This window comes from Molothrus aeneus, chromosome 3 (assembly GCF_037042795.1).
Source record: "Molothrus aeneus isolate 106 chromosome 3, BPBGC_Maene_1.0, whole genome shotgun sequence".
NCBI lineage: Eukaryota > Metazoa > Chordata > Aves > Passeriformes > Icteridae > Molothrus > Molothrus aeneus.
Window position 1 is genome coordinate 64,828,786 of NC_089648.1, and position 19,318 is coordinate 64,848,103.

Below are 19,318 nucleotides of genomic sequence, written 5' to 3' on the forward strand. Positions count from 1 at the left end.
ATGGATTGCAAATGTGGCTGATAAATTCGATTACATTGATATATTATGCTTAAGTTTCTCTGAGGTAATTTTCTTGTTGCAACAGAGACTTTTTGCTGAACAATAATAGCAAAGTAATATAGGACCTGTATGACATCCATTTACTCCATTGAAAACTTGTTACTGAGAATTTGGCCAAGAGTAGAATATTTCTTTAAACAAGAGTTATCACTAAAATGAGTTTGGAAAATGATTCTGCTTAAGATTTTGAACAATGACTTCTTAAAACAGCAACGCTGATTAAACTCCAAACTTATGATGCAAAGGAAGCAGAACTTTCCACCCAGCTGTTCTTACTTTGCTAGTGTGATTTGTTCTGTTGTTTTTATTGGTATTCACTATTATTTTTCCACAGGCTAAAGACAAAAAGCAGCACTGATCTGACCACATGCCAGAGGGCTATAGCACTTTAATTAATTGCTGTCCAAGAAGTTTAGTAAGAGTCAACCCAATCTCTCACTTAAAGGAAGGCTGCTTCTCCTGCTAAATACAGACTGTTCTGCAGTGCACAGATGTGATCTGACAGGGCAGGGAGAAAAGGAAACTCTCCTCCAAATTGTTGGACACCTGAAGACCCCACAGTAGTGCTTGTGGAAGGACCAGTGCAGAGATATACCTTTGGCATCTTCAGTTGCTCTCCATGTTCCATGGGAGCTGCAATCCTCCCCATCCCTTTCATCTTGTTGTTATTCTTTACCCTTGTCCTGAATTATACTATTTTTTCATTATTCTGAGCTAAATTTTATCTACTTTTTACTTTTTTAGAGAAAGCAGCTAATAATTTGACTCAGATCAACCCTACTTTTGTGAATTGTTGTGCTACTGCAGAAGGATTGGCTCATTGCCTCTTTTCCTGCTGCTGTTTGTTATTTTTCTTGGATGGCACTTGACAGAATTTGTCAATCCAGTTTACATACACTCAAGATGCAAGAATTACTGATAATAGTAACTCTGAGTATACCAAGAAATCATACTTATGACAACCAAAATGCTTTACAAATTCAAGTGAGGATCAATATAGATTCTGTCATGCTTGAAATGTGGATTTCAGTGATTATACATCCATGGACAAAAATTTCTTTATTAATTTAAATGTTATTTTTTACTTGCTTTTAATGAGCAGCAGCTTTAAAACATGGAAGAGTTGGATTGTAGCTTGCTTCATTTTTGATTTTCTTATTTTCTGACAGAGCAGAGAACTTTTTGTACTCACATATGGGGCCTTGGTAGCCCAGCTGTGCAAGGAGTATGAAAAAGATGAAGATGTCAATGCCTGTTTAGATAGAATGTAAGTACTGCTTTAAATGTTCAGTTTTTCCATAATGCTGTTTGTTTACATATATATTACCTTTCAGCTTTTTGTTTGTTATCTCACAAGTTCCAGCATTCTGTCTGTGGTTATAGAGAAGACACGAAAAAGGTTCAATATTCTCTCAACAGAAACAACACTAATTTGTGAATTAAGATCAACAATTAGCTTTTTAATTTTCTGAGAAAAAGTGTCAGGATTGTTTTCATAGCTTACACTTGTTCCTTGCTGATCCTTTAGTTATGCTAATTATGAATATAATCTTCTAAATTTCTTATCCTATATCCCTCACTGGGGTAGGGACAAATGAGCCTCTCACCTTTAAAAGACCATACAGCAATGAGTGAGATAGCACAAAATGTCAATGAAGGTGAATTTTTACATGGATAAACTCCTTGGAAAATGAAGATCCAATGTTTACAAGCCCTGTCATCCTGACTGAGAGTCCTAGGCATTGCTACCATAAAAATGACAATATAATGGAGAATCATCAAGAAACAACTTTTTAGCTGGTCAACAAGAACATATAGTAAGGCCTTTGCCAGAACAGTTAGGCTTCTATTTCTGGGCAAAGTGGACATGCAAAATGGATTTACAGAAATCACAGTGGACAGAATAACCTTACCACTTTACTATGAACCTGAAAGTTTGTAATCTAGCTGTAGCACAATAACTACCCATGAGAGTAAATTTTAAAAAATTCATTGTTTGGGAAAAAGAAAAGTAATTTATTCACAAACTTATAAGGGATAACATCCCTCAGATACTTTTTTGTATTCATCTCTCATTCAGATCTGGTGAAAATCATACATTTAAAATATGCACAGGCTTCTTCAATGATGCCATGGTAGAAATTACTAGAGAGCAGTTTTGGAAGGTGTGGAGACAGATTTTGCTCCTTATGTTTTCATTATTGCAGTTGTTTCTATAAAATCTTTTTATTTTGAGGAAGACTTGATCATATAATGACAGGTTTCAATAAAACAATATGTTCTTTACTTCTGTGATTATGAAACAGCCCAGCTTCACAAAGAAACCTCACATCTCAGCAGACCTGTGACAGGTGGGGACAGTGTACTTATCTCTCTCTCTCGGTGTACATATATAGTCTGGAGTGAGAAGGGTGTTTCTCACTGTACAGTTGCCAAGTAGCTGCTTACCAGTCTGTTATTAATTTGACTTTGCAAATCTAGGGCATAAAAGTTGAAATGTATCTAAGTAGTCTTGTATGTCACTAATACATACCTTGATGAATGCTGATGACACATTTGCCGATGTTATTGATACTTAGGCAATAGATAAATATTTAATTGTTTCTAGACACATGACATACTGCAATTTTAATCTTCACACTGCCAAAACCACTTTTTGGTCTTGTCATCAGCTCACTGTCTTCTAGCCAAAGATGTTGTACACAAACTAGTAAGAAACTCCACGGAGTTCAGGCTGCTTCACTGAGGGTGTAGGGCCCCCGACAAACAGACACTGCCAACATCCACGTAACTGGGAATGAAGAATTTCCTAAAAACTTTTCTGAGCTGAGTACCCCTTCTTATAAAATGTTTGTGTTGATGTTTTTCCATTTTTCAGAAAATGTTTGGAGTCACAGCTGTTTTGCAAACTAAGGAGTTATTGACCTTTGTTAATGTGTCAGAGCTAAATTAATATTTGTTTTATAAAAATTCCATTATCTTCCATCCCTTTTTGTTTGTTTTTCTTTTTTAAATTGTAGTATTTTAAATACAAAATGGACATGGCAGTGTACAAGAACCCTGCATTTGTTGTGGTAATGAGTGATGCAGGGACCCCAGGCAGGTACAAAGGAGTGCTCCTTATTGCCAAAAACCCGGCCTTTTGAAGCAGTTAGCCACTAACCAGTTCACACAGTTTTAAGGCACAGCAAGCCCAAGTCAACCAACTACCATACACCACAATGCAGACAGGATGTGGACATGTGGCAGTCACACAGCACGTCTCACATCTCTCACTTATCATCTCTCACGTTTCTCTACCCTTATTCCAGCCGGGTCACTCTCCCATAAGTTCCCTTCTACTTAGCCAAAGCCTCAGGCTGGAGCCACATTCCAAGGCCCTCCCTTTATAAAGCCTTTACCTATTGGTAACATGTGTTAACTAACAACTTCTGGGTTGTTTTTTTTTTTGTCAGCTAGTTAGATGAAGGGAGATAACATGTTAGAAAAAAAGACAAACAGGTAATTGTGAAGGAAAAATGATAAATGAGGTGAAGAGGTGAGAGAAGAAAGTGAAAGAGATCAGGTGTGAGTGCATTTCCTATGGCATCTGAATACTGCAACAAGGGTGCCCAGGACTGGTGTCCATACGTATAGACAATGTGCAAACTGTGTAGACAGTTCATATCATCCTTGCCAGGACTATCATGCTTAAAGAAGTATGATTCCTTAAATGACTACAGGAAGAGCAGTCCCACTGTGCTGTAAAATGTGGTAGAAAGAAGAATGTAGACCAGCAAAATGTGTTGTCATTAAGTCCCTCAATTAGGATCATGCAGCTGTTTTGCTGAGGAAGCGCAAGAGACGCATTAGGGAGATGGCAGGTGGAAAGAAGTTCCCCATTTACAATGTTGCCTTTGTTTCCTCCTCAGGGGATACAGCATTGGCATAAGGCTCATTGATGACTTTTTGGCTCGTTCAGCTGTGAAAAAGTGCCGTAGTTACTCTGAAACAGCAGACATGATTGCACAGGTAAATAAGATTTGCATTTTCTAAAGCGTCATCAGATTCAGTGATCTTAGTTTAAAATTATGTATTCCCTTCCTTTTTTCCCTTTTAGGAGCATAAGTCTTAACTGTCTCATACAGATGTTAAACTTTGATTTTTTTACTTCTGCCATTTGTCTCTTCTCATCATTGCCATAATTATCTTAGATATCTTATTACTTTAAAATGGTAATATTAAGAATAAATGGCAGGATTTTCTGCAAAATGAAAAATCTCAGTGGTAGCAAAGAAGAACTGTAAAAAAGTAAAACGAGAGAAACATTTTCCTGACTACCCACAAATTTAGTAATAAAATCAAAAAGATAAAATCAGAGCATGTACTTTCACTTACTTTGATGGAAATTTCCCTTTTATTGAGTAGCCGTTCACACTTCTGTCAGACAACAAAGACACAGGTTTCTAAAGATTGTTTGCCCCTACTGGCAAGTTAGAATTCCAAGGAATTTCAAAGAGAAATTTAAATAAGAATACATAACAAAGTTCCTCGGGGTAAGAAGCTGAGCTGGGGTAGGGACTCATTGGAAATGGTGAAGACAGCTGAATGAAACGGATGAGACAAGCAGCATTTCAATCCTTGTTTTAAAATACACTGCCTCATTTAACAAAATTATTCCAGGCTGCAAAATCAAATTTTTTTCAGTTTTACATTCTTCTTCAGGTGGTATTGGTACTTTATTTCCACATACATGTCAGATACCTGGTTTTCTGGGTCTTATTCCTCATAGTTCCCTTCTTTATAAATGGATTATTACAGCTGAACCTTCATTCTTAAGTACATGGTATTCAACAGCAAAGTGCCTTGAGAAATTAACAATGGAAAAAGACACTGTTTCTCTGCAGCTTGTACTTCCAAAGAGACTTATTAAGAGAAGTAAAAAATTATTTGGAAAGATTGGGACAAACATTAAAGCACACACTGTCCCTTTGAAAGGCTATGTTTAGCAAACTCAAAGGAGTTCTGTAGTAGGAGTATAACATTTGTGAGGCAAAATGTGATATAGACAGTATTTTCATATTTCTTTGGCAAAACAATTTTTAAATAATCTTCAAGCACATTTGTCTGAGACGCATACCAACAAAACATGTCTAAAGGGACCCAGTAAGGAGCTGCAAATACTCTATCAAACTTTTTAGTTCAGAATCATGAAGCTGTTTACATGATCTCCTTAACTCTTCAGCAGAAGTGTTCCCAGCCAGGAGAAAGTGCTTAAATACTTAACTGCATTAAGTCTTCAGAGTTATAAATCTGTTTGAGGATGAGTAAAACCAGTTCAAAGTTAAAGTAATTAAGACAGTTCAGCAATTCAAATAGTTAAAGCCAAACCACCTGTTAACATAGCTATTATCCTTCAGTTCTTTGGAAAACAAAGAAGTCTGTAAGATCAGGCTGTGGGTGTTCCCTGTGGAAATGGAAAGAGATGAAGCAAAAGAAAAAAAGTATAAAATGAGAACTACAAAGCCTGCTTCCCAGATTAAGAAATAAATACTGGAGGAAAGGTGCACCTAAAGCAGTGACTGGGAGCTTAAAACTTCCACCGCTGCTTCAGACTGCAAAGCCTGGGCTTTACTGCTAACTTATACTGGCCTGGAGAAAGGCCAATAAGTTTTGATGAGGAGCCAAAGTGAGCCCTTCTACACTGAGTTCCCATGGTGTTCACTGTCTTCTCATGCTGGTCCTGTGACTTGGCAGGGTTAGAGTTTGGATTGAATTAAAAAAAAGATGAAATAGGCTTTTTATTTATTGGGTGTAAAAGTAGGCTTTCTGGCAAATTAGGGTAAGAAATGGAAACCAATTGAGGAATGATATTAAGAGCAAAGCCCAGCTGAAGAAGTAATGCCCAAGATGGTATTCAGAATTTGGATCTGAGTATAACTGAGGATTACTTTTGAAATGAGGTTGATAATTTTTCTCGATAATCCTGCAAAATCTAATTTTTAATTCAAGTTATCCTCAAAGACCTTGATGTAATTGATCTGATCAAATGAGTTGCAAAAAACAGCTTCTGGTTTTAGATCTAATATTTATATTACATTCACCAACACCAGGAGGTGTCTGTGTGTGCCAGAGGTAGAAGCAGCCTGACCATACCCTCTGGTCCACAGCAAGCTGGTGCTGGCTCACAGGCTCCACTGCTGGATTAAACAGTGCTGTGCCTAAGGATAGATCTGTTCCTGAAAAGCAGTGGCTGCAGAGATGGGCTTTACTGTGGACGCTCAGTACTCTGTGAACACAAGAAATTAACATCTCTGGAGGTCTTTGAAGAAAGCTTCCTGGAGGGGGATGACAAAGGATGGGGTAATCCAATCATGTCGCCCCTGTCCAGAGCTGTAGGACAGGAAAAGTCCATCTCTGTGTCATGGAAGGTGCTGCCACACCAGGTCCCTGCATATTGACTCATGGCCAGTTTGAAGGTCTGACAGAAGCTGACAGAATTTATGAAGCTGGCAAATGTTGGTTTTCAGATCTCAGCAGGGAGAGGGAAATGCATAAGCAGGTTGCCTACTATGGTAGACAGTAAACAGGACATTGAAGTGCTGCACTGTGGAGAGTAAAGAAAAGGTCAGAAGACAAGTTTGGAATTGACAACAGATGACAACACCTTTAATATATCTTCCTCTTTCCAAACACTAACTGGAAAAATACTAAGAACGAAAAATATCGTAGCAGAAATATTACTTTGGCTGCCTTTCCCCTTTTAAGCAGATGAATTCTGGTCCTTCATTAATCTTGTTATTACATTGTCTGAAATCATGGTTTCAATTTTTTTAACAGTCTGTACTTACTTACTTGGTGTCATGACTTTTGCATAAAAAGTGTGGAAGTGAAAAGTCCCCAGTAGTATGTAGAGGGACTGAAAAGTTAGTGGCTTCCTAAATATTTCAGTAATTCTAGGCTGTGTTTGAGCACCATCAAAATGTTAACAATTTTTATTCTTGCTGCTTGAGAGAGATGGAATGCTGACTGAGTTTTTTGAGAAAGGGCAGAGAATACATTTTTAATTCAGACTGCTTAGGTCTTATTTTCTCATTAAGCAACGTATAATGTCATAGCATTGTAAACAACATTTTCAAAAGTGAGGTTTTACTTTATATGGGCATCATTTTGCTGGCAAGCCTATGTACGTGTCTAAACAGATATTCTTTTTTCTTCCATTTCATGGATAAAAATGAGACACATTTATGGGATGCATGTTTTAAACCACCTCATTCATTTTACCTTCTAGTCTTTTGGAGTCACAAAGGCTGAAAAGACCTTTGTTTTATGCTCTGAGAAGCTGTAAATGGTAGTTTTAAAGCAGTTGCTGTTCAGTTATAGCCTGGTTTTAAGAAAAAAAATCCTTTTATTCATTGATTTGCTTATCTATGCACCTAAATTATTGTTGCTGCCAAGACATTTTCATAATTTTCACTTTACAGCTTTGCCATTTGGCCTTAATTTGATGCTCCATTGCAAACCAGCTACTTCTTTTGCATAGTTTCCATGCAAGTTCTCTTTTACACAAGAATTTTTAACAATAGAATTTGGACAGATGCATCATACCATAATGTAAAGTACAGTTGAAACTAAATTGAGAGCATATGAAGCATAGCATGGTTAAAAAGTCTTTATTCTTATAACAAACTTCAAGTTTGATGGAGCAGCAGATGTGTAGTGGAAGAAGAGCTAAGAGAATTTAAAGACTAAACCAAGGGACAGACCACAGAAGATTGAACAGAAGTTTCTTTTTTCTTGTACATTCATATTTTGATGGGTATCAGAATTAATGCAAAATCTAAATTTTCCAGCAGAAAATGTTGATCTTGCTGTTTGGTTTTATTTGTTGGGTGTTTTTCTCTCTCTCCAGTTTGTTTTGGACAATAGTCTGTCTCTTTCTGCCATGGTAGCTGCTGGATTCAGGAACAACGTTGATAGAAAGCGGATTTTGCAATAGCCCCTTGAAGGACGAAGTTACATTTTTCAAACCCACATGCCAGTTGAAAACAGAGGGTCAAACTGGCTGTTATTTCAGTCTGTTTTCATAGAAGTATTCTAGGATCCACATCGAGATTGCATTAAGCCACAGGCATTTTGGTAAAAGAGTCACACAGCCCTGGGAATGGGGATCAGGGAGAGATGGGCTCCTACCAGGCACACATTGCAGCGCAGAATGTTCAGCAGCTCCTGAGGGTGGAGACACTCTCAACATGAGCTACTTGCAAACATGAAGCTGGCAAGGAGGAGGAGAGGGAAATTCATCTTGGATTTGCCCCTCCACAATAAAGCAGAATATAGGGCTGGGAAGTACTGCCATTTCAGATGGCCTGGGCTACTTAGGTGCAGAGCCCTAAGCTTTCTTCTGAGGGAAAAGAGGATACCAAAAGCTCTAAGTGGGATCACTCTGTCCTCCTACTTGTCCCTCTACCAGCTGTGCTTCTGTGTACCAGCTATTATATCACACTGGAGGCCTTAATTTACCTCAACCCACTTGTTTCCTGTACTTCTTTCATCAACTCATTAACCTACTTGCTGTCCTCCCCATTGCATCCCTACTTGCTTTGATTTTCTGAGGAAGGAGGTGGAGAGACAGTTTTGAAAAGGGAAGTTTGGCCCAGGCAGCGGGGCTGTCCTATTAACAGGTATGTTACCTCCCTTTGTATGCAGGGAGGAGGTGAAATGGGGCTGGACAGAAGATACTGGGGCAGTTCTCATGAGGGAAGATAAAACCAGACAAATAGGAGGGGTCATATAACCTGGAAGTAGGTAGATGCTGTACCAGGAGAGGCTCCTGGGGAGAAAATGGTTGGTGTATGTGCCTACACAACAGGCATCTGCTGTTGTGACTTTCATTACAGCAGTGTTGCATATGTGCTTTCAGCTGCAGCAGGCTCATTTAAGCATATAACGTGTTTTAAGTATGCTGCTAAGTGGGTCATCTGGGATGAAAGAACTTTAAAACATTGTCTCAAAGGTCACAAGTTCTTGAAAACATAAGGAGAAAATTCTAAGCAGAGAGTTGAATTAGCACTTGTGTTTTATTTCATAAAGAGTAATGGTCTGTATATAGATGTTTTTACCCACTGAAGAAACCAACTGAACATGAGAACAGCTGGGCAGGATATCCTGGTTTGTTGAGAAGAGCATGATTCAAGCACAGCAAAACTATGATTCTTTGCAGACTCAGAGAGACCGGCAATAAAATGCTGCACAAAAGCCTGCCCAGCTACCCCAGGGAAAGTAATTTTGTTCTCCTTTTATACAGCATTTGCGAATACTCTGAACACCCTGAGCCATGTGATGAATTCCAAGTGAGTGACGTAAAGCACAGGGCTCTGGGGTGAAATGTGTTTGTCAGAGGCACTGACCATGCAGTTGCCTCACCTGCTGGTTCTTCTTGCTCCAGAGACCAAGTTTTCCAAGGATCTTCAAAAAAATGAAAGTCAGTTTTCTGCAAAAATGTTTTCTTGTCTTAAAAAGTGGAATTTCCTTCTAGGCCTTCTGTTGTACACTGGCTGCAGTCCCAGAAACAACAATATTACAGAGCACTACAGGCTGCACCCAGTGCCTGAAACTTGCTGAAAACTAGAACTTTACATCCATACAAAGAAAAAGTCTAGACTGGGAGCAGATAACAGGGAGATGTCCTACAGAGGCAAAATATCCGAAGACAGAGAAGCCTTGAGGGATCGGTGGTGCCTCAAAACAAGGCTGTACCTGCAATTGGCCTGGAAATGACCTGGACAGAAAACCTTTACTTTCTGTGTGTTGGCTGTCAGAAAGGCACACGTATCTTGTTATTATATTCACACACTTTAAATGACTTTACTTGTTGACAGTCTCTAGATTTACATAGGACAAGCACACTATTTTACATAGCATTTTTAGCACATTTTACATAGCATATTGCTAAAACCCTCTTGTAGAAGCCATTACTCCTTTCTTTGTGCTCTCAGCTCTTGATGCTGAGCTAGTGACATGAGCCCTGGGTGCTGTGGAGTGCTGCAGCCTTTTCACTTGTATAGGGAAATAATTTCATTCCATCCTTTCGGAGCAAGTAACTAACTGGGAGGAAACATGATGAAGAAGAAAGAGGCCATTGTGAAAAAAAACATAGAGATGAAACCAGATAGAAATATGCCTATTAACAAGATATAAAAAAATCTGAAAATATACTTGGTCTATGGTACTTCCCTTCTATCCGCAAGGTCCAGCATTGTCTCTCTTTCCTCACTGGTTCCTTTCTGGCCTTCTTCAACTAGCTTGTGAATCGTGCTATAATGCTGTTTGCTGCTGCTGAAAGAGTAGAGCTGGGAAGCATCTTCCCATGCCTGAAAAGCTGGCAGGGAAATGGGTTCTGGTTCCTTGTTTTCAAAAAAGCACTTCAGGTTTCGCTCGCTCAGCTTGGTGGCATACAGCTGGAAAATCTGCTCCAGTTGCTCCTTCTCCGTCCCCTCATACACTCTCCAGAACATCAGCTGGAGGTGGCTGACTTTTGACTGGCAGCTGGCACAGCAAGTGGTTAGCAGGGAGAGGAGAGCTGTGGTAACTATCACACACCAGCCTAAAATCTGGGAAGGCAAAAGAAATCAGTTTCAGGTTAAAAAAGACCCAAGTGAAAATGCTACTTGAATCATGAATGTCTGACAAAGTGACCACACTTTGTTTGCATTTGGTGCTGGCCTTGATGTTAGTGGGACATCCACATGGGGACTTGTCTTAGGTTGGAAATGGGGGTGTGTATTCTATTCCCATCAGTTAAAGGTGGGGCAGTTATCTTCTGTTAATTGGGCAGTTCTCTTTATCTCTTCTACAACCAATCCTCCCTCCAGGAGATATCTGCTGTTCATGGGCCGTTGAGTTGCACTGCATAACTGAAAAAAATTACATCATCCCATTGTGAAAAGCTCTGCCCAGGGGGAGGAGCCAAGCATTCCTACCTGGATATAATCTAAGATTAGGAACAACACAGTCAGCCTTTTCCACTGGATTCCCAGAGGAGCAGCCTTCTCCCACTGGATACCCAGAGGTGCAACTGTCTTCTCCACTGGATTCCCAGGGGAAGACCAGGCCCATCTACACCACTATCAGACCTTCAGAGAAAACCTTCACCCCTCTACAGGATCACTGTTTCAGCAGAACCATGCCTGCCACTGCAGGAGGACTTCAGTCACCATTTAATGGGACTGCTACCAACACCCTGACCCACAGGGTGTCAAGTTGTATTCTGACTCTGTCAGTGGTTTCTTTTCTTTTCTTGTACTAATAATTTTTTATTTTTAATTTTCCTAGTAAAGAACTGTTATTCCTATTCCCATATCTTTTCCTGAGAGCCCCTTCATTTCAAAATTATAATAATTTGGAGGGAGGGAGTTTATATTTTCCATTTCAAGGAAGGCTCCTGCCTTCTTTAGCAAACACCTGTCTTTTCAAACCAAGTCAGGACTGAAGAGAAAGAGTAAATCCATCAGCATAGAGGCTTCTCAATACTGCTCCTTTTGGTGTCTCTTTGGTAAAGGGTAAAGTGTTTTCTAACTCCTGAAAGCATTACATAAAACTACCCAACAAGAATTACTAATTTTAAATCATGAAGAACTACAAAACCAAAAAGGGCAAGTAACTTTTGTCCCAGATCAACCAGCCTTTTAAACTGTGACCACTGTTAGATGTTTTGTTTTCTGAGTTCTTTTTATTAGAGAAAACCTCCAACAAAACAACTACATAATTAACCAGCATCACTTAACTCCTTTTTTCTGTAGCAGCTTCAGATGTGGACAAAATTCTGTCAAGAACATTTTCAAAGAAAGAGCTACTTCCATAATTACTTCCTCAGCAAGAAGAGAGAATGGAAAAATGTGCTCGAACTGGTTATTGTGGGATGTTCTCCTCTAAGGAGAGCAGCAGTGGGAACACAATTTTTTCCTGCCTTGTGCCACTGACCTAGCCAATAGTTTCACTTGTCTGATCCACTGTGATAAGTTAAAAAAAAAAAATAAACTTGTTTTCAAACACTGGAAAAAGTTCCAGTGTGGGACAAATATTCTAGGGCTCAGAGGCTTGTATGAACTGGAACGGATTTCCCATGCTCTAATGGTGATGATATGGAGAGTGAACTCTCATGTGAACTCTTGCACTGATGTTAAAAAAAATAACCACCAGTAAAAATCTGTGTTTAGCTGATGTAATATAGAAAGTTTCTTCAGGGAAGTCTGTGAAACAGAGAAGTTTGACAAACAACTATTCTTAGGAATTGGTATAGAAGAATAGTTAGAGCTTTCCTTTATGTTTCCCAATCACTTTGTACTGAGTAGCAATTTTTATGGGTACTTGAGAAATCGCTCTTTTTAGCAGTTTTTCACTTTCTTGCAGCTTGGAAAATGAACTCATATATTCTCATGGTAATACTGAATCCCTGGTCTTTCAGTATTTCCTATACATACACCTTAAAGTCTCAAGCACTATTTGTTGTTTCCTTCTAAAACTAACAAACAAATTGCTTTGTCTGCAATGCAGTCTTTGTCCTGTTTGCATGAGGACTTAAAAATAAAACCAGCTCTTGGAAAGGAAATTGTTCCAGATGGATACAAAAACTTGCCGGCTCCACAGAGTGTTTTCCTTTTTCTGTAGCTTTTTTTTTTATTCTCTCCACTGTTTTGATTATTTGCCTCTGAATTTACTTGCATTACAATGCCGAGAGCAAAATTGTACTGCACAAATACTGTAGAAAGTAGTAAGATCTCAGCTTTGCATGATCTGCTTGCTTTATTGTTTCTCACTTCCTCCACGCAGGACAAAAACATGCTTACATTTGTCATCACAAAAAAGAGGAACACAAATAGAAGCATATTATTTAAGCAGTCAAAAGATATTTCACAAATCTTATTTTCCAGTATTTTTCTGCTGTTAGTGACCTACAGTTATCACAATGATTTAAAGTAGGAGAGCGTGGCATGAATTTTTTAATAGGAACAGACCCCTTTAATGCAGTGATATCTATTCAGCCTCCAAAACAATCCAGTTGGGTTTGGGTTTTTTTTCCCTCCTTAGAGCAATCTCCATTCAGGAAGAAAGCTTTAGGTTTTCTCGTCTTATTGACCCTGCCATCAGTGAGGACCCCTAAGAAATATGGAACAGCTCAAACTGAACCAAAAGATGGATTGATTGTATGCCAAAACATTGTTTACATGAAGCCAACAGTTTTAACAAAACTTCTGACATCAGGATCTTCCACAGATAAATCAAAGCAGCAGTACAACCTGGATAATGCTCTTTGTTTATCATTTTTCTTACCTGCGACTGTGCTTGAAGTGTTCTTTTCAGTTCATCACTCTCTGAAAAGGGCAGGGAACTTTTGTCACAGGCTACCTTGTGTAGCTCTTCAAAGCAGCTCTCCGATTTGCTGTGGCAAACTGCTTGTAAGTAGGCAGGATTTTTCAAGCCACTCATGGCACATTCGTAAAAAGTCCCGTTGAGCAAAGCCACGGAAAGCCACATCACCGGGGCTACCAGAGCATTTAAAGTGATTTGTCCAAAGACGTAAAAGAAATGGCAGATATTCCCTCTGGGGAATATTTTCCTGGGATTCACCCAGCAACCTGTAAAGAGTTTCCAGGTCTTGCTGTTCAAGAAGTATCCAATAACCAGCAAAACAAGAGCTGGCGAGAAGAGAAATACCAAACCGTACCTGAAGTTTTCGTTGCTGCAAGGGCATCTGAAAGCAACAAGAGAAAACACACGTTCACCTCCCATTGTCAGCAGCGCCATAAAACTGTAACCTATAGCGGTTTTCCGGTTCATAAAGAACTTCAGGATTGTTTGGAATGCATCCATCTCTGGTACTCACTAAGGAGGTGAAAGCCGGAACGGTTTCTCTCCGCTGGCAGCGGCGTGAGGCGGGGCAGAGCTCTCCGAGGAGGCGCAGCCCGGCTCTCCCCGCCTGCCCCCGCCCTGCCGAGATAGCGCCGTGATGTCACTGCTGCAGAACGCTGGCAGGCCAGATGTGGCACATCCACAGCGGCATTCACCCGGCGCGGAAAGAAAGCAGGCAGTGCTCTGTGTGACCAACTGAGTTTGCAGTCTTGGAAGCCTTGTTCTTGGTGGGCTGTTTGTTTTTTGAAGTGACTGCAAATGGAAAGATCAGAGTTGCGGGAGATCTTGAGCTGTGATTACAAAAGTTGCTGGTGAGGTAGTGAATGACCTAATATAGATGCTAATGGTCCCAAGGGAGTATGACATGACTGAAAGGAGATGAGTGATAACAGTAAAACCACTTTGTGTCGGGTTGTAAATGTAGGAACTTCAAAGAAGAACAGCTCTCTGTTGTGTTTTCCTGGAGCATCACACAGCTCTAGATTTGCATTGCTGGTTCAAGCTGATCACGGAAGAGACAAATGTACTTTGATTTCTAGCCTGTCTGGCTCTCCCCCCTTATTTCCTGGGGTAAAATTGGTCTACAGGATACTTCTTTCTAAAATTTCACCTCTGGTTTGCACGCAACACATTTAAGCGGCAGAGTTTCATTCTTTTGCAGGTTGCTTTCAAGATGTATCTTGGAGTCACCCCTAGTGTGAGCTGCAATAGTGTCACAGGGAATAAATTCTCCTTAATCCTGGACAAAAACCCACTGGTGGATTTTGTGGAGGAGCTGCCAGCGGAACGAGCGTCACTCTGCTATTGTAACCTCCTCTGTGGTGTGATTCGAGGGGCCTTGGAAATGGTAAGGAGGTGCACATCTGTTTTCTCCATTCTTTCTTAATTCACAGAAGCACAGGAAAACAAAATCATTTGTTCAGATAAAAGTAGGAAATATAGTATTGTTTAACCTCTTGGGTTAAATGTCTGTATCTAGATAAAAGAGGACAAGGCTGATCGTGGATCCTGAGGTAGAGAAGCACATGGGATTATCTCACCTCCACACTGTCCCTGCCTGGCTGTTCAGTCTGTTCAGTGGCTGACTTGGGTGCAAAAGCCAGGTGGGATCAAGAAGACAGGTAACACTTAAAGTGGAGGGACAGAGGGGCATGTTGGGTTCCTCCACTGCTCTTGGACCCTATAACAGTTCCCTGCACAGCTGTAGCCAGCAATAGTCATCCCAGATGCTTTCCAAATATGTCAAGATAAATAATACTCTTAGGTTACTGTGGTACCTGCTGAAAAAGAGAACGAAGTGTGGATGAGTATAATGTTAAAACCAAAGCATCAGAAGTGTATCAGATGGCAATTCAAATTTTGTCCTTAAATGTAAGTTTTTTTGCAAAGAAATAAATAAAGGGCATAATTTGAAAATTTCTGACCTGTAGAGCTTCTTCAGGGAGATTACTTTTGGGCTGCTTTTTTTTGTCAGTATGCGATTCTGCATAGATCTTATATTTCAAGAGACGAAAACCTCAACCCTGCGGTGTTATGTTCATACATCAGTCTCAGAATTATAGCATCTGATACAAGACCCAGTAACAAAAGTATTATATCATAACTCTTAGTACATGACTAGGAAATTCTGTGATCACAAAATCATTAAGTATGCAATTTAGGGTCTCAGAAGAAAGCAAAGCACGGGGGAGAAGGGTAATGTGCTATATAAATTCCAGTGTCTATAAACTTCCTTTGTGTTAGCTTAGTTGGGAAAGCTACTTTAAAACTATTTAGATATCCATTTCCTATGAAACCTGGGAAAGGGGGTCCTCTTGTGGTAAGAGAGAGAGAAAAAGCTCATTAGGAGGGTGGAAAACTGGGCATTTTTTTGCTTAACTAATCAGACCTGATTCTTTCCAGGTTCACTTAGCAGCAGAAGTTTCCTTCCTCCAGGACAGGCTGAAGGGTGATGCTGTGACAGAAATAGGAATTACATTTTTAAGGAAGCCTGAAGACAGAAAGCACAGAAGGAACAAATGAAAGAAATATTGGGAGAAACCCTTGTCTGGGGATATTTTGTGCCTTTTGTTTTAGAAGAAGACAGGGTAAAAGTGGCTTTGCTGAGTCAGCTGTACCAGTCACCTGGTTGAAAGGTGAAGAGAGCAGGGCAGCAAAGAGAAGGGGCAGGGCAGGGGAGAGCAATGTTAATTGTTGTGGCACGGATATCAGTAAAAAAGATTGAAATTATCTGCCCTTTCTTCTCACATACCCAGGCTCTCAAGCTTAATGGAAGTTTTATCTCAGTATTTAGTATAGTAGTATTTATTTGTCTGTATACCAATTGTTTTCAGGGAAAGCTGATGACCTTTACCCATTTTGTCAGTAATATTTCAAAGCATGGCTGCTAGAGGTGCTTTATTTCCCTGGCTGTGTGTGGTTATCCACAAAGGATTCCTCTGTTGCCATTGCTGTATGCAGTGTCTTGCTCACAGGTGCGTGTTTTGATGTGTGATGCTTTGCCATTCATTGTCCTCCACACTGGACATCCTGCTGTCTTTGAAACCAGGGAGGTATGGGTCTTCACTGCTGCTGGTGGTGTTCTTTCCAGCTCTTCAGGCCCCACATGCAGTTTTGCTGGCACTCCTGCTCAGTCCTGTGCACACTCCAGGCTGCAGCACTCTGACAACTGCAGCGGTGCTTGTGTCTCACCAAGCTATGGGCCTTTCCATGTCAGCCTTCTCTCCAAGAGCACTGATCTTGTGACCAAACTGAACAAAGCATGATGTATTTAATGTGTAGCCATTGTGGACCTGTACTTGAATTAACTTGAATTAAAATTCTGAGATTGCCACACAATCTTTAACTTTAATTAAACTTGAATTAAAATTCTGAGATTGCCACACAACTGGTTTGGTGGTCGTGTTTTCTGTTCTTACCTGGCCTTCACCACCAGCTGTTGAACATCTTCCTCTTGGCTGTGGACTTGTTACCACAACCTGACTGGGAAGTAGAGAAGGAGCAGCCTCAGAGAAACCCAAGTTATAGGATAGGTTTAAAGTTGTTTGGTGTAATGCAAGATGTCTGGATAAGGGTTGGACAAAACCCCAGGTCCTAGCACAGCACCCTACCCACAAAGCCACCTTACCCTCTTCTCATCAAAACACTTCTTTTAAACTGATATACCAACAACTAAGGTCAGTGTAGCCCCAAGTTAACTCTGATTTTATCACTGTGTTTTGTACCTTCTTCTCCTATTTTTCCCTCAGTCTGTTTACATCATGCTAAATGAGGGCATCTCTTACCTTGGGTTCATTCTCACCAGACCTGTACAGTCCTCACGATAATCTCTCTCCCTTTGTTTGTCTTAATGGTGTGGTAAAGTGGTGGTATAGCAGAATAGCACTTCAAGTGAGCAATTTTGAAGGGAACAAAAACTAAATTATTTGTTACACAGCCTTGGTCTCAGCCCAGCCACTGTTACCTGCTACCAGTAAGAAGTGGCAACATGTACATGTAATAATATGTTATAACAAGTAACAATGTTCCCTGTCTTTTTTTTTAAATTATTATTACTGTTTTTTTAAATTAGAGCTGAAATGTGTTGTAGAGTTTGTCTGATTTCACTGCCTGTACAAGAGCCCTCAGTGGGGCTTTTGCTGGTTGAGATGTACATGTGGCTGACCACAATGAAGGCTGTTTATTGACAATGGCCATTTGTACTTTTTCCAACAACACTAACCAAATATTCTCTTCTTTAAATTTGTTATTATCTTGAAAGTGAATAACCTATACTGTCCTTGTTTTCTTAGAGAATTACAGAACTGTTAGGGTTGGAAGAGACCCCTGAGGGTCATCTAGTCCAACCCCACTGACAAGGCAGGGTCACCTAGAGCAGGTGACACAGGAACATCTCAGGTTTCTGTGGTTGAGATGACCTCCAAGGTATTAGAAAGTCTTTTTTTCCCAGCCCTGAAACCAAAGAAGAAGTCGAGATTCATTGGTTCTGCTTTTCACGGTTGTTTATTTTTCTTATCTATTACATTCTTTCTTTGACCTGTGAAATCTGTCCAGCAGGTCAGGTTGTGGCACAGTGACTGCCCTTGGGGAGGTGTTAACTTTTTGTACTAAGAACTACGTGTACTTTATTTACAATAATTTTCCAATACCTATCACCTATGTTAGACAGTTTGTCTCTACTCTAAACCAATCAAAAAGTGTCATCATCCCAGCAGAAGATGGAGGACAAGAAGAAGGAGAAGAAGGACAGGACATGCCCAGATTCCTCCATCTTGCCTCTTGAACCCCCATTCTAAAACTCCAAAATTCTACTTTTTTACCCTGTGACACATTAACTATCATTCTACTCAAACTCTTGTGGTTTGTAAATCTTCACACAAAGTTGGTAATTTTTTCCATGAACTAAAATTGAAGCCACAGGTGGTTTTGACTCTGTGCCAAGGTCCCTCTGACCCCTCTGCTAGGGTCTCAAATCACCCAGAGCGGCCAGAGGAATGTCCTGGGTCCCAACAGGAACACATCTAGGTGAGTCTGGATTGTCTCCAGAGAGGGAGACTCCACGACCTCCCTGGGCAGCCTGCGCCAGTGCTCTGCCACCCTCAGTGTAAAGCTCTTCTCATGTTGAGGTGAAACTTCTTGTGCTTTAGATTGTGGTCATTGCTCCTCCTCCTGTCACTGAGATACCAATGAAAAGAGTCTGGCACCCTCCTCTTGCCACTCACTTTTGAGAGGTATTAACGAGATCCTCTCTCAGTCCTCTCCTCTGGACTAAACAGGCCCAGCTCCGGCAGTCTCCCCTCATAAGAGAGATACTCCAGACCTAAATCACCCTTGTGGCCCTTCTGCTGGGGCCTCTCTAGTAGCTCCTTGTCTTTCTTGTACTGAGGAGCCCAGAGCTGGATACAGCACTTAAGATGTGACCTCACCAGGGCTGAGTAGAGGAGCAGGAGCACCTCCCTTGACCTGCTGGCCCCACTCTTCCCAATGCACCACAGGACACCAGTGGCCCTCCTGGCTACCAGAACACTGCTGGCTTATAGTCATCCACCCAGACACCAGGTCCTTCTCTACAGAGATGCTCTCTAAGACGTCAGCCCCTGCACTGTTACTCCATAATCATCAAGTTTCTCGGAAGGAAAAGAGCACTGAGTAAATAAGTGACTGTGATGAATATGTTTAAAAAATTCTTTTCTACTCGAGAATTAAATCTGGTTTTGCCTTCATGTGTTATATTTTTAGTTTATAGTGAGAAAGAAGCTTCAAACTCGTTATATTCAGCTAGTTAAAATAGGCTCTCCCCTTCTTCCTTCCTTGCAAAATGAATGTAACGAATAAATTCTTGGGTTTCCTGCCTGCCTGTCTAAATGAC

The 19,318-nt window shown here is 40.4% G+C and overlaps 2 protein-coding genes across 2 annotated transcripts; one reads left to right on the forward strand and one right to left on the reverse strand.

Annotated features, from left to right (window-relative positions):
* The first annotated feature begins 1,245 nt into the window (after positions 1–1,245).
* On the forward strand, positions 1,246–16,458 carry TRAPPC3L (trafficking protein particle complex subunit 3L). Its single transcript, XM_066547095.1, has 4 exons — positions 1,246–1,327; positions 3,972–4,071; positions 14,612–14,797; positions 15,853–16,458. Coding segments are annotated over exons 1-4 (408 nt in total). The 5' UTR covers positions 1,246–1,325; the 3' UTR covers positions 15,973–16,458.
* On the reverse strand, positions 9,101–13,952 carry CALHM5 (calcium homeostasis modulator family member 5). Its single transcript, XM_066547094.1, has 2 exons — positions 13,372–13,952; positions 9,101–10,652 (listed from the first exon to the last, which is right to left on the reverse strand). Exons 1-2 carry the CDS (start codon positions 13,909–13,911, stop codon positions 10,263–10,265), a joined length of 930 nt encoding a protein of 309 aa, XP_066403191.1. The 5' UTR covers positions 13,912–13,952; the 3' UTR covers positions 9,101–10,262.
* Positions 16,459–19,318: the final 2,860 nt, after the last annotated feature.